The 15423-nt window shown below is 33.1% G+C and overlaps 1 protein-coding gene across 2 annotated transcripts in view; it reads right to left on the bottom strand.

Annotated features, from left to right (window-relative positions):
- Positions 1–15423, bottom strand: part of AChE-2 (acetylcholinesterase 2) — an 89208-nt gene that overhangs the window by 70682 nt on the left and 3103 nt on the right. The window contains exon 2 of one of the 2 annotated variants that reach the window (XM_089077032.1): positions 13679–15160. In XM_089077032.1, coding sequence (XP_088933158.1) covers positions 13679–14828 — 1150 coding nt within the window. In that variant the 5' untranslated portion in view covers positions 14829–15160. The remainder of the gene's footprint in view (positions 1–13678; positions 15161–15423) is intronic. The other variant, XM_089077031.1, reaches the window with a different exon arrangement.

Here is a 15423-nt window from a genome sequence, read left to right as displayed (position 1 = left end):
ACCGCGAGTATGTAAATTACATTATTCGATGAGCATGAATGCTCCTTATGCATCGTCGAGTTGCTTAATAAACTGTAATAACGATTAACCGATAATCCCCGATGGTGTTCCGCAGTTTCCGTAATTTTTAAAACAAATCCCATATTGGAAAAGCAACTTCCATTATACTGAGTGATATGTTTTATTTGCACCTGTAGTGTCACGTTAGCGCATTGATCATTAATTATCATGCACGCAAATGAATGCAAATAAAGTTGACCTTTCTTCTCATTAAAAATCTATTAACAAATTTACAATGACTTTTGTTTCTTTTTCGCAGAAAAAGAAAGATAAAGCTCCAGTTTTTTTCGATTTCCCTTCTATTATCTTCCTTCTTAATTTTATATATTTCAAAATATATCTTCCCATTTAGTCGATAAATATAATTATGTGCAATTTTTATTGCTAGATTCTTGAATAATTTTAAAAAGATCAAAGAGCTTCTTTCTAATAGGAGAAATATTCTAATCATATTCTCCGGCGGGGAAACAACAATGAGATGTTAAATATAAGTTGAATCTATCTTCATCAAGACGTATAGAATCACAATTTAAAGTGCAAGATGGTAGATAGTTTCTTTTGTGCTTTTGCACCTTCCTAGTTTTTAAAATATGCAGGTCCTCGGCGAATCACGGGCGCGACTCGCGAAAGAATCTTTCTTCGGTTATTTAAAATTCCGCATGACCACTGTATGCAAATCATTCAGAGCCAGGGCTAATATCTCAGCTGATATCACCGTCCGGAAGATACGGAAAGATACGAAAAAACCAGTGTGACAAAAAATTAAGTACAAATATTCCAACTTCTTATTAAACTTCAAAAAAAATTACATTACAATTGCAAATAATTACTTTATAGCATAGCGCAGAAATCTTTATTTTTATCTTATTGCTTCAGACTAATTGTAAGATATTTCATACATAAATTATTTTTCAATAAAATTGTGTGTGTGTGTATGTGTGTGTGTGTGTGTGTGTGTGTGTGTGTGTGTGTGTGTGTGTGTATTTTGAGCTAACAATTTATTAAGCTGTCGTTAATTTGCTTCTTTTTACACCAAAATTAACCAATCTTAAAGTCATATCATACGATATACTGATAAAAAATTTTTAGATAAGATATGTATACAATTAATAAAGAAAAAAAGAAATTAAAATATACAATACAAATACTTTAAAATATTGTATTGCAATTATTTAAAATATTTCTTAGTAAAGAAATTACTGTCATTAAGTTTTCTAAATATTACTCTACTAGATTGGCAATCGTGCTAAAATTGAAAACCTATTAAGGCTCACTAACTGAATATACAACAGAATATCTATCAAAATATTGTACATATATGCTCGATGGTACATACATACTTACACTTGATCGAGATTCGAGGTCATCTATCAAGAGCTTCTTATACATTCTTCAGGTCGTTAAATTCATGAATAACTTCAATGGAACACATGCACGGATACTCTCGTAAAATTCGATAAAAATGAAATTTCAACTAATCGGATGTTTATCGGATGTTAATCGGATGCCAATATTTGTATATATATTATGCAATTTACAAAAACGTTTATTCTTTCCACAATATATTCTTAACAATACGAGATTAAAAGAAATAAAACTGTGTGTATATTTTTTATTTGAATCGAGGAAATTTAAATCAAGAAAATTGTTGCTTTTAAAATTTAATTTTCCTTTCAAATTCATACGCAACTATCGAAAAACTTTACACTTTACTCACTTTATTCATAGTATTGTTAACTTTTAAAACTTTTGTTGAAAAAAAATATTTGACATCGATCATATTCGATGCGCGTTATTGAAAAAAAAAATCATTTTATATAATTTATGTTGTATTTTCCCACGCGTAATGTAAATTATATAATCATTATTTAGCTAAAATACGAGAGAAAAATTCTTTAAAAAAAGATACGCTAAGGAAAACCAATTAATATATAGCGAATCAAATTTTTCTTATTTGTTATCTTTGTATCTTTGTATGTGTCGTTACGTAACTATTTGATAGCTGATAACTTCCGTTCTCCATTTTGTATCAAAATTTTTGCTGCACAACACTTCGATGTCAGAGGGTTAAAACGTTATTCGTGCCAGATGCCCAAAGGCAAACAAACGGATATGCACAAGGTTCATTTGTTTGAAGAAAGATCAGCCATAAATTTTCGGTTGATTTCAACGTAATCGTATAAATTATCGCGCATTCTCTCGCTTCGTGATGCGAGAATATCGCGTGACGCGATGCGTGTATCGGCGCACTGAATGCCTGAAAATCACATGCATGTAAAACCAACAGAAAAATCACAGATAGAATCTGCACCTCGTTAAATCCCGTTTGATTTACATCTTGTTAGACTGCTGGACGCGCCGGATGTTAACTTTAAAACTTTACTATCTATAATGTTATCTTGTCCGCCGGATTGGAAAAACAAATATCGAACAACACGTTTGAGTTTTTTTGCTTTTTATACACGAGCCCGTTCGCGTACGCTTACGTTCTACGGTGATTGAAAGTGCGTGTTTCCAAACACGTGCCAACCATTACATTTAAAAGAACTTGAAGCGTTGTTTCTCTCCCTTCTCACTTGTACTGTATATACGTACGTATGAACGTGACCGATTCCGAAACCTGCAAACGTCAATTGTGTGTAGTACCATTTCGAAACTCCCACTTGGCGGCCTATTGTACGAGCACGTCGACTACCCTTTGAAGAATGCTTTCACCCTTGAAGTCTTTTTTTTCGGAAGGAAACAGAGATTGCTCTCTGGTGCTTACATTAGAGAACTCTCTAAAGGCCGACGAAGCCTCATTAAAATCAGAATTTTCGAGATGTCTCGACTAAACATGACTAGACCTAAATGCAATGGTGCTTAAGCAGAACAAAACTTTGATTTATAGAAATTTATCCAGAAAATATTTCAATATATATCAATTTGAAAACTCAATTAATCAACTTTATATAGAAAAGTATAAGTATACTATAGTATTACAGGCAAAATTGTTTTATTGTTAAGGGAGAAGTTTTTGTTTGTTTTGAAGTTGTTTTGAAAACTCTGTTCTTGGAAATTATTTATCAAATATGTATGTATTTTTATTAATTAGATAAAAAATGTACAATTAATGAAAGCTTGATGAGTATGTTGATGGTATAAAAATAAATTATTTTTCCTTATATCCTTTTCATATATGTAACAGACTATTCAAATACTATCCACAAGAAAATAGCAAGTTTTGATCCTCGTAAAGTACCTCCACAGAATGTCACTATTCGCAAAGTACCTCCACAATGCTCGCACGAGATGCGACGTTTTAAGCGTAAGAAGAACCAAGTACGTGCAATCAGAACGCGCCGTAGAATGATAGAAGAGAATAAGAGTAAAAGAAATAAATTAACGAAATGTATACCGGAATATGAGAACCGCTTAATTTTTCTTATATTTTTTTGCACACAGCAAATTCAAATCTATCTACAAAATCATCTACAAAAAAACGTAACGAATCTTAATTTTCGCAAAGTATCCCTCGAACATCATTGTATGGCGCATGTATTTCTACAATGCGACATGCTCGCATGAGAAACCTAAGTAGAATCAAATACGAACAGTCAACCTGGAGAACGAGTAGGGGAAAATGAGAATAACTGAGACGAGTGACGAATCACAACGAAAGATATGCCAAAATATGAACTGTCTCTTCTTTCTTATAAAAGCGATACAAAAACTTCTTGAAAGCTTACACACACACACACACACACACACACACACACACACACACACACACATCTTCTATGTTAAAATATTCTTTAAATTAAATATGAAATATTATTTTTAAAAGTGAGCGTTAAAAAGTTTAAGTTATTAAAGAAATAAATAAATAATGAAAATTTTCTCTAATATAATTTAGAATTTTTGATTGTTATAAGAAAATATATTAAAACCGAAAGAAGTAATATCGAATAGAACGACATAAAAGTATTACATTCGATTAATACATATTAAAAAATGTAGATTATTAAGTTGTCATTTCTAGTATCATTATACGTATCATTCAACGTATCAACGGTAATTGTATGAAAGCTTCAAAAACCTCTGTACATACAGATATAACTGTAGATGTAACTTTTTATAACAAAACTGTTTTGGCTACTATAAATATATTTCGCAATGTGCGTATTGTTGAGTCGAACATAGCGCCTCTAGTGATTTAATGCTATTTCAGACAAAGCAAAACTATATTCGTGCATGAAAGATTGCTTATGTAGCTCTTGTGCGAATGTTAAAATATGTCAGAAACGATGACTGGAAACTAGACTGCCATAAAAGGGGAACGAAGCAAGAAAGTCAAGTTGTCAGACGAATAAGACAAAATGGAAAGTCTGCAGAAACGTAACGAAATAAGGGGCGCTCGTCTACTAGTATACGAAAACGTGTCATTTTAACAGAACGCACAAGAGAACATTATTCGAGTAAATTGAAAGTTTCTTTTGAAAACGGACTTTTTATTTATTTTATTTAATTTGTATTTATATAAATGTAAATATAAATATCGTAAGAAGAATTTTACGGCTCTATATTATTTATTTTATAATTGATACTTTTATTATTATTGCAAAATTGCTATATACATGGAAAAAAGATGATTAATTTAATATTAACAAAAGAAATATATATGCATTTATCGCGTTAATACTGTCACGAATCAACAAGATTATTTTCAATTACGCTTGGTGCTATTGACTCAATATTATTTCTCTTTTACGTAAGATATATCATTTTTACAAATTTCACAAAAAGAAAGAAAGTTGTTGCTGAAAGAAAATATCTTTAATTATTCTTGTTAGAACAATCAAGAGATCAGATAGGCTATTTCATAATTACAATATTATAAATCAAATCTTCAATCTGAACAATTTTTTATAAACTGTTTATTGTGTGATAAAATATATTTCAAGAGAATCACAGATAGATACATTTAAGTAGCCAAACATATCGATAAAAATATAGGCGCAATGAAACTGTATCAGATACATCAATATATACATATATATATGTATTTGACTTTATATATGTGTATCATTGACTCTATATCGTCTAATAATTTCAAAATATCATCAAATCGATTAGAGATTAATTTGGTGTTATATCCAAGATTATCCTTTGAAGGGGAGCGTCATATTTGATATAGTACATCACGTACGTACACCAACAGAGCGTTCTATTAGTTCTATTTCGAATACCTTTTTTTTTTTTCACGGTTTTGATCGATTTACTAGCGTACGAGTCGCGCGATGAGTCACCAGAAACAACCTCAATTTTTTTTTTGACGTCGACTAGCTGGATTGGATCGTCTCCGCTGTCCGTTAGCCGACTACCACAGCGTGGAATGCAGAGCGAAAAATTGTTGCATAAAAACTCTGCTTCGTTTACAATAGCCACGTGTTAAATAAATTTGCGGAGTAGCGAGAGGATTTAAAAAAAATATGCATATCATGTTGTCTGTTGAAATTATATATTTTGCGCGTATGGCGAATATAAAAATATGAATGCTCGCAAAACTAAACGTTGCATCCGACATTTACAACACAAACTTTACAAAACATATATATATATATATATATATATACAATCTAATATTAATCTTAATTTTATTAATAGTTTTAATTTTGTATTATTATTATTATTATTATTATTATTATTATTATTATTATTATTATATTTAAATGCTAAATCAACTAAATAATTTATGTAATAAAACATACATTTTTCTTTTTCCTTCTTTGAGATAATATATATTAAAAAATATTTATATTTATATATACCGTATATCCACAAAAAATATATACTTTTTTTTTAATATTACACGGTGTTTTTACACAGAAGGTGTACATACACACACAATACAATTATATATAAATCACTTGTTATTTTCTTTTCAAACGCACGCGCGTGGAGACAAATTCTTTTTTTCTTCTATCAAATCACTTTATCAAACACAAGCGATCTGTGATGTCTTTGGCATAATTATTTTTGCATTTATTTTTCATGTTACAGGCATATTGAGAATAAAGAAATTTTACGCACGAGATCTTTCGCTTTTAAGAGAAAAAGAGCTTTTTTTTCGCTCTCATAACATGGGCCACAAGTTGGAAACTCAAACCTTTCACAAGTGTAATTAACCGCGATATACTTTCTAGTATAATTAAAATTACGAAATGTATGTATCACCACGTAAAGAAATTAGTCTAAAAGACGCAACATGTGCACAAAAAGGTACAATTAAGCTTGTTTTTCAAAATATCCGTTATGACCTGCTTAATTATCCGTTGCATACTGAGTTGCATATAGTGTGTACTGTAAAGAGCCGGAGTAACAAAGCGAAGAGCTTTCATTCGGCAGCAGCCAAATAATTAACCAAGTACAATAATGGCGAAAGCTTTGTCGTTCGCTTCAGTATTTCGTATCACGAGGAAAATAAAATTGCGGCAATCGTAATTAGCAAAACTATTATCTTTGCTGCAAAAAGTATACTGCTTGATAGACCATAATGCTTCGCGCAACAGAAATTAAACAAAATTATTTTTCTCGCAATAATTAATTTTCAACTTGAAAATATCCTTTTTGAGAAAACTTTAGAAACTTGTATATCTATCGAATCATACAGTAATAACTTAAAACTTTTGCGATAAAATCTTAATTTTTTTTCTTATCAATACGGGGATTATATGTGTGTATACGTGCGTGCGTGCATGCGTGTATGTGTGTATAGTAAATAATGATTGAAACATTCTCGTTAGTGTAAACATGTAACAAACTTTTTAATTTTTCTTCTTTTCTAATTTCACTCTAATTTCCAAGCTAAGATGTCATATTTAACAATATATTTATATATAATATAATATAAATAATAAATATTTAGAAATATATATATGTGTTATATTGTTACAAATAAAATTGTGCTATAACAATGATAATTTTAATATTTTCAATAAAATACTTCGTCTTATGTACAAACCATCTGTTTCGAACATTTTATACAAGAATCGCTACTTATTCTGGGTATAACGCTCGCAAGTAAATGTTTAATGAATTATATCTTACTGTTTAATGAATTATATCTTACTGTTTAATGAATTAAATCTAACTGTGAAATCTTGTGAAATTTTCACAAGAAGCGACCGATATTATCCGAAATATGTGTTAACTTATCACTTTTGATATTCTAGTCATTGTTTAACACATCTTCGCGATACATAACTACTACTTTTTTGGATGAGAGAAAGAAAATAGAATAAACTTCCCTATGAGTATTTCGTTTCATGTACATCATAGATATAAGGAAAGAAAAAGAAAAATATTTATGCACGAAATATTACTAAGTACTAAGAATTTAAGAATTAATATGCGATACACACACACACACGCACGCACGCGCGCGCGCGCGCGCGCGCGCATATGCACGTGCGAAATACACTCGCTATAACTATTGCGTAATGGTATTGTTACATATGTGATATCATTACTATACACTTTATCATAAAATATATGCACTATTCTGCACTTTATATTGCTATGAATATTTTTATCTCTTTACACATACATACAGAGAGAAAGAGAGAGAGAAGGGGGAGAGGGGAAGAGATTTTATTCTTTTGTTTCAATCTTTCAGCATATGACTTTTCACATCTTAAAAAATAAAAAATCAACAACAATCAGATGGTTATAAGAATAAATCTTTAAATTGAAAAGTCTCCAACAATTATGTAAAATTTATTATTGTGACGTACAGAAACATTGTCTCAAAATTATTATAACTTCTCAAAGCATTTTACGTTTAAATATTTTACAATAATTTTACGTTTAAATATTTTACAAAATATTTTACAATAAGAATCATAAATGTCATAAATGTCATAAACTTGGAAGTAGTTGCAGTAAGAAATCGATATAGATTTTGAAGAGATTTCTACATATGACTTCAGATTACTAGTGAAGAGTACGTGAAATCTTGGTGATGATATTATGAAGTTTGATGTGAGACCGATGTAACTGCACAACGATAGCGAGTTAAACTGCCCACGAGCTTGTGTTGAAAAATTTAAAAATAACATCTGTGAGGCCATCCGAATATCGTTAATCAATTAACCTGACCTTAACCCAATAGTGAAACGCATTCTGAACCTCTTTTCCGCGTTGTCTTTTCACGCTTTAAAGTGGAACGTTTGTTGTCAAGAGAAAATATCCGATAAAGGCTGGATCACACAAAGTGTCCGTTTATGCACGTATATGTATAGGTGTTTGTTGCTAACGACAATTTGACTTTTACATCGAGCATGGCATTATCGAGTAGCGCGTGAAAATAATCACGAGGGATCGCGATGTAACTTTTGATAAAGTACGTGTTTACTTAAATTACTTGTTCTTCGGCCAATAATATCAAATGTATCGATTACAAATCTGACGATATATAAATTTCGTTCGTAATAAACGTATATTTCATAAATATAACAATGTTCGTTTGAAATGAAAACTAAAATTATATTTTTGCACGGATTTTCTCTCGTTTCCCTTTCGCTACGTTATACGAACGGTTTTATCGCAAAAATTACGAATTCGATAAATCGATATGGAAAACTGTGAGACCTTGCCCTGAAATATAAAGCAAAATGCTGTGCTCGTATGCAAGTGATAAAACAGAACGCGCATAAATCTTAGCTCAGATATTAGAATATACCTTAAAAATTTATTGCGTGATAGGTATATACGTATGTATCGGTATGTTTAGGCACGCATTGCGGCCAAAGTACAGTTACAAGTTCTAAATGCCAACAGTAACATGTAAATCATAAGAGGTTTTGAGTGAAAGCTCATTTTGATCAACAAGAATTACATCTTGATGCAATTTGGATGTCAAATTACGTTGACGTAATGGATGCGATAACAGAATTAACATCTAATTTCATTAAATACAGGTAAGTGTATATCATTAGTCTCTTCAATATATATATATATATATATATATATTGAATTGAATTGAATTTGATTTATATATATATATATATATATAAACTATGACACTTTGCTACTTCTCTACAAGACAAATGTATCGCTACATGTTATACAGTGCGATATGATATTTGATATTCTCATTCCAATTTTTTGACAAATTGCATTTTGTACAAGCTAATAACATTTATTAATATCTTAATTAATGAAAAATGCCACTTGCGATAACAGCAGAGGAGCAGGACGCTGAAGCGTTTTATTGCAATTTTATATCTTCCAATTATTCGAAATATACATGTGTAACGTATGAAATTGATACGTTATTGTAGGCGACAATTTTTCGACAACTAATTGAAGTATGTTGCCAAATGTAATCAAAGCGGAACATGTCTATATAATTATTCAAATAAATTGTCAAAGAATAAATCGATCGATGTAATTACATCGATGTAATGCATATTTATAATCATGTTTATCAATTTATTCCGCAATTTAGATAATTTATTTTGATACAACATAGTGTAATGTTATACAAACTCGGATGTATTTGTAACTCTTATTCTTGCTGGTATTATAAATAAAATGACATAAGATGCTGATAAATATAATTGTTTATTCGCTTACCTCATATATTAAATTTATAATATTTGTCGATATTGAAAAAAATATTAATATTAAAATAAAAAATATTAAATAAAAAGTTATGTATTAATAGTAATCTCAAAAAACTTACCATCTTTCATTAGACTAATATTTAATTCTCAATTCTTATAGGAGCAATCGATTGTAAATTTTTTATTCTATTCTACTAACTTGTAACAGTAGTTTACAAAATGAATAATATTTATGTCACACATCTCTCTTCATATATCATATTATAGATTAATAGGCAAAAACAATGGTGCAAACTTCTTAACGCAACGAGAGAGTTATTAATGGGGATATTATCCCAACTGTAAAAAAGGATCCAAGTAAAAAAGGAATATTCCTAATTTAAATTCAACATGGAATGTGAAGCAGAGAAGCAGAAAAGATAGAGTGGGGTGTTTAATCACCCTAATCCATAAAGCGTGAAATAGCTATTAATGATCCTTTCATTACTTTGAGTTCTGATTTATCGCTTATCTGATTTAGCAAAGATCAAAGAAAAAAAACAACCACTTTAGATCGGATATGCTTGATCTTTAGAAATTTACGTTGATCTATTCGCATAGAAACGTTAAGTTCAATCTTATTAATTTAGCAAAATATATTTTAGTGTATCTCATAGATCTCCTTCGAAAACTTTGAATTAAATCTTTTGGTACGATAATTTTTATGTGATAAACCATCATTTTGCAACTTTTCTTAACAACCCTTTAACATGAAATATCATGAAAGTTAGATTAAAACTCGATTCAAGGAAAATTCACTTGAAATTGATTAAAGAATAGAATGCTATTACTCATTTAATATGTGTGTATATGTATATATGTATGTATGTATGTATGTATGTGTGTGTGTTTTTTTTGACATTTATTTTGCTCAAATTCTTTCCTTTTCCTCATAATTTAAAATTACAGTATATATTATTGTTTCTTATCTACTATCAAAGTATCTATCAAAGATTAATCTTTAATAGATCTTTAATAATATACTTTTAGCGAAATCTCTTTCCTTTCCCATTATCAATTTAAGATAAAAATTAAATTAAAATATGCACCTTTTTATTAACATTAGCGATTTAACGATTAAAAGATTGATTATTATTTTATAATTTTATTTTCACTAAATGTCACTTAAAACTACAAAATAATAAATAAAAAATTAAATACATTATTCACATAAAAATTTTCGTATTTTAAATAAAATATTTTAATAAAAGTCAAACGGGACGTCGATAAACAAACTACTCACTCTCTCTCTCTCTCTCTCTCTCTCTCTCTCTCTCTCTCTCTCTCTCTCTCTCTCTCTCTCTCCCCCCCCCCCTTTCCTCCGCTCTCTCTCAGATATCTTTAATGAAATTTATTTATATCAATATACGCGATCGTGCTATGACCTCAGCAAAAATTACACTGCTCAGCAAACGTATTTCTATCCTCGCTTCATCGTTACCGGATACCTGTTGCCGATACATGTCTGGTAATAAACGTGTGAAATTCAATCCAATTTCCAGCAATAGCTCCAACTTGTTCCGCTCTAGCCTTGCTCCACTCGCGCTGCTTAATCTATTTTACTTATCTGTTTTTTAATGAATTAAAAACTATTGCCGTTCAAATCAATTCGAATATCAATTCAAGCGGTATAGAATCTCGATATATCTCTTTGCCTCTCCCTCCTAGTACAATTATAATAAATGAAAGAATGGAGGGCGGTGCGGTGGTTTGGCTGTCAATACCAAAGTTTGATTTAGCGAGCAATTCCGGTTATATTTTGAATTAAACTCCGCATGCGCGCGCGCGCGCGTACCGAACATGTGTGCGTATGCGCGGTTTCTGCTGATAATACCGATTTATCACCCCGATACGGCATTTGCATGCTCGATACTAGAGATGCGCCAGCAACAGAGAATACTTGGATAATCAAACATAAGATAACGATCCTATGTGGGAAGCAATACGATCATTAAATCGGCAGTCGCGTGTCGAGAATAAAGATACACGATATCAGTGTGTAAAGTTCTGATAAAATTGTTAGGATGTGATGAACGTAATAAACAGTCAAGAAGAAAAAATATGCAACCCTACATTTATCGATTTATCTGTCCGATATTATATGATTAATTAAACGGACGAAAAAACAGAGATCCTTATAATTTTTTTTAAAAGAACCTTACACAACATTTCGTACTAATATTCTTGAAAAATATACAACTCAGAAATCACTGGTCATAAAAATCATTTCCTCGCCTTTATATAAAACACTTGAGCAAGTACCTGATATTAAATTAATATGGTATATATATATATATATATATATATATATATATATATATATATATATACTTTAATACGGTGAAAAATAAGTCTGTATCTTTTAATTAAATTTGCACCTTACTCGCTTATATTTTTTTCATTGTCACAGTAAATTGTCACACTAAATTTTTGCGAAATCTTCCTTCTCTGCAGTTATGAATGTGATGTGAATATGATTTGTGTATATGAATCTTAATATGAAATAAATAAATAAATATATACATACATACATACATATGTCTGTATGTATGTATTATGCTCTTGTACGAGACGAAATGAGTTTATAGTTTCAAGCTAAATAAACATTAACATATGGACAAAACATAGAAAATAAAGGTAATGTATCGCTAATTCTCTCTGATGAACGAAATACATTCGAATCGAGTTAGTGACGCTACGTACTGTTTCACTATTGGTCTCTCAATCGATATGTGCCAGAACAATATACCAGTTGGCCGCGACATAAACAGACCTTTATCATTATATAGCTCTATCTGGAGTGTGTAACCCAGTTTAATTATTTGTATCATCAATGAATGAAAAGAATAGTGCCTTCAATTCTATTAGAATTTTGTTCAATGATTTTGTTCTGTTCATAGACGTAGATTATTACGACAGCGATACAAAGATAATTGCATTTTATTAATTCTGCATCAATCCCCGCATCTCATTCTCTTTGCCGTCTATTTTGCGGCTTTAGAACATCGTGATAAGCACACGAAAGAGAATAGAACAATCGTGAAATAATTAATATAGAATCGTGAAATAATTAAATCAGCACTTTTCGATGAGTAAAATACAGTTAGCTAATTGCAACAGATGTAAGATGCAATTAACATAGACATTGATTGACACGTATTTAATGTTGACGTTTACATAGGTTCAATATTTTATAAATTAACATCATTATATGACATCTTTATAAACGCGCGATCAGATCGAAAACGTACGATAATAATGGAATATCAGGTAGGTATTCGCGTTAAATTTTAATAAGAAAATAAAGAGAAAACTAGCTCCTCTTAAAATAATTTTTTAAATAAATTTCTTCATCTTGAAAAATGGAAAGAAGGGCAATCAAAACGTGTTTATTTATCAAAAAAAAAATCAAATGTCAAAAATTAAAAATATATGTTAAATGTGTCGATAAAACTTGACCGATACCGATGATAATTATTATGACATGATATACTCCACTTGCACGTACGATGCGTTCTACACTACATATTTGACGAAAACGGCTTTTGAATGGATCGGAAAGTGCAAGAGGAGGAACAGCGCACAAAAGATATCAAGATGTAAAAGTTCCAGAAGAAGCTGTCGTACATAAATCTGTACTTTTTACATCGCGTAAACTGAGTTATAGCTCGCTGTTGAATTCTCGTCCACATACCGAAATCGTAAGCGGGAAAGACGCTTCGGCCTGCGACTCCGCGAGCCATTCCGCCATCCAACGTAGGAACGAAACCTACTATAAGTAGTGAAGTATAGCGAGGCTAACGCGGCTCCAGGCATGAGAAAACACATATTCTCATTTACAAAAAGCCGGCCATCCAACTTGGCTTAATCGGACGGTCTCTCTCTACCGATCGTAAATAGCGCCAGCGTTACAATTCCCTCGTAAAACAAGCCGAGGGCTCTCGTCCTCGGTGCAGTCAGTATATTCCTACCTTCGTTCTCGTTATTTCCAATCAGGATCTCGGTGTCTTTGAAATCCGCCTCCCTGACCAAGTCCAACGGATCCTTAGGTAAGAAGACGCCATCGATGGTGGGCGCCGACGGGAAGCCGAGAATGCCCCAATAACTGTTCCACTGTTGCACAGAGAGAGTTTTAGCGTCCACCGACCTCATGCAGGCCATAACTCGCGCGGGATTCTCTTGCAACATCGTCGAATTACATCCGCAATCGTCCACCAGCACACGAGCCACCTCGTTCGCCTTCTCGCCGGTCATGTAACTCCACGGGGCGTTGAGGGTGCCGCTCTGAAGGATACCTCGGCGCACCAAACCTTGCGTGACCGGCGAGATGAGATGTAGAGACACCGAGCTGCCGCCCGCGGATTCGCCAAAGATCGTGATCAAGTCGGGATCGCCGCCGAAAACGCGCGCGTTCTCGCGGAGCCACTTGAGAGCCAGGGCCTGGTCCCAAAGGCCCATATTGCCCGGTGCCTCCTCGCTATTGATAAAGTGCTGATTGAGATATAGAAAACCGAAAGCGCCGACTCGGTATTGTATCGAAGCGATAATCGCGTTACTGGCCGCCGCCATAATGTCAGCGTCGTAGACGTCCAGAGTGGCGGTACCGCTCATGAAGCCGCCACCGTAGATCCACACCAATATCGCCATGCCGTTGTTACCGACGTTGTCCGGCGATTCCTTGTGACGTAGACGCAGCTTCTGCGGCACCCAGAGGTTGAGGTAGAGACAATCCTCGGAGATGTTGGTATTTGGATTCCACATCTCCTCGCCCTCGAAGCCGGGAAAGTATTCGTAGCGCTCTTGGTAGCAGCTGTTGGGTAAAGTGGTAGCGTTCAGGATCCCGTGCCAGGGCTCGATCGGCAACGGCTTACGAAATCGCAAAGGTCCGACCGGGGGCTTCGCAAACGGCACTCCGTAGAACACGTGAACTTCACGATCGAGCACCGTGCGGGAGAAACCGCGCATCAGCCCGCTGGTGGTCTCCACCACTAAAGTATCGTAACCGTCTTGGCCGGCACCGTGTTGACCGGCAACGTTCGCCCGTGTAATGCAGGCGCTGTGCAGGCTCAAGCCTAACAGCAACAGCAGCAACGAGGACGGACAGTTCATCCAAGAACTCATGATTAAACCGAATATCCTAGCTGCGCTTCTTAACGAATCTCCGCTAGGTCAAGGTTAGTAGACCTCTAGCTCTAGCTCTCTTGTCTCTCTTCACTCTTGTCGGTCTACGATGTCTTCCGGATATAAAAAAATGAATACGAATCGGCTATTTGTACATCGATGCTCGTGTGCGGTATTTTCATCTGAACGTTTTTACGCCAAAATGAATTTGTCCATTTATCGCTCGACACGGCACGGCGTCAGCCTTCTCAGAATTCTAAAGGAGAGACGATTCGGGCGTTGTCTCGTCTTCGTCTTCGTTTTCGTCGTTATTGTCTAGGAACAAGTTTCCTCTTATATATACATACACACATATATATATATATATATATATATATATATATATATATATATATATATACAAAATGCATCGGAAGGATCGCGCACTATCGGGCGGGGGATACCGAAAAAGTAGTTCTTTGGCGGAGAGTAAGGCGATTTTGAGAGATAGAATTTCTTTAGGAATCGTCGATCTTGTTCAAGCTGCACTCAATACACTTTGCGTATCGCTTCTTAGCGGAGAGAAACTTCGCCACTCCGTAAAAAGGCATTCACC

Source organism: Pogonomyrmex barbatus, unplaced genomic scaffold, assembly GCF_055798465.1.
Source record: "Pogonomyrmex barbatus isolate J1 unplaced genomic scaffold, ASM5579846v1 scaffold2, whole genome shotgun sequence".
Lineage (NCBI taxonomy): Eukaryota > Metazoa > Arthropoda > Insecta > Hymenoptera > Formicidae > Pogonomyrmex > Pogonomyrmex barbatus.
This window is presented reverse-complemented; position numbering and strand designations above follow the sequence as displayed.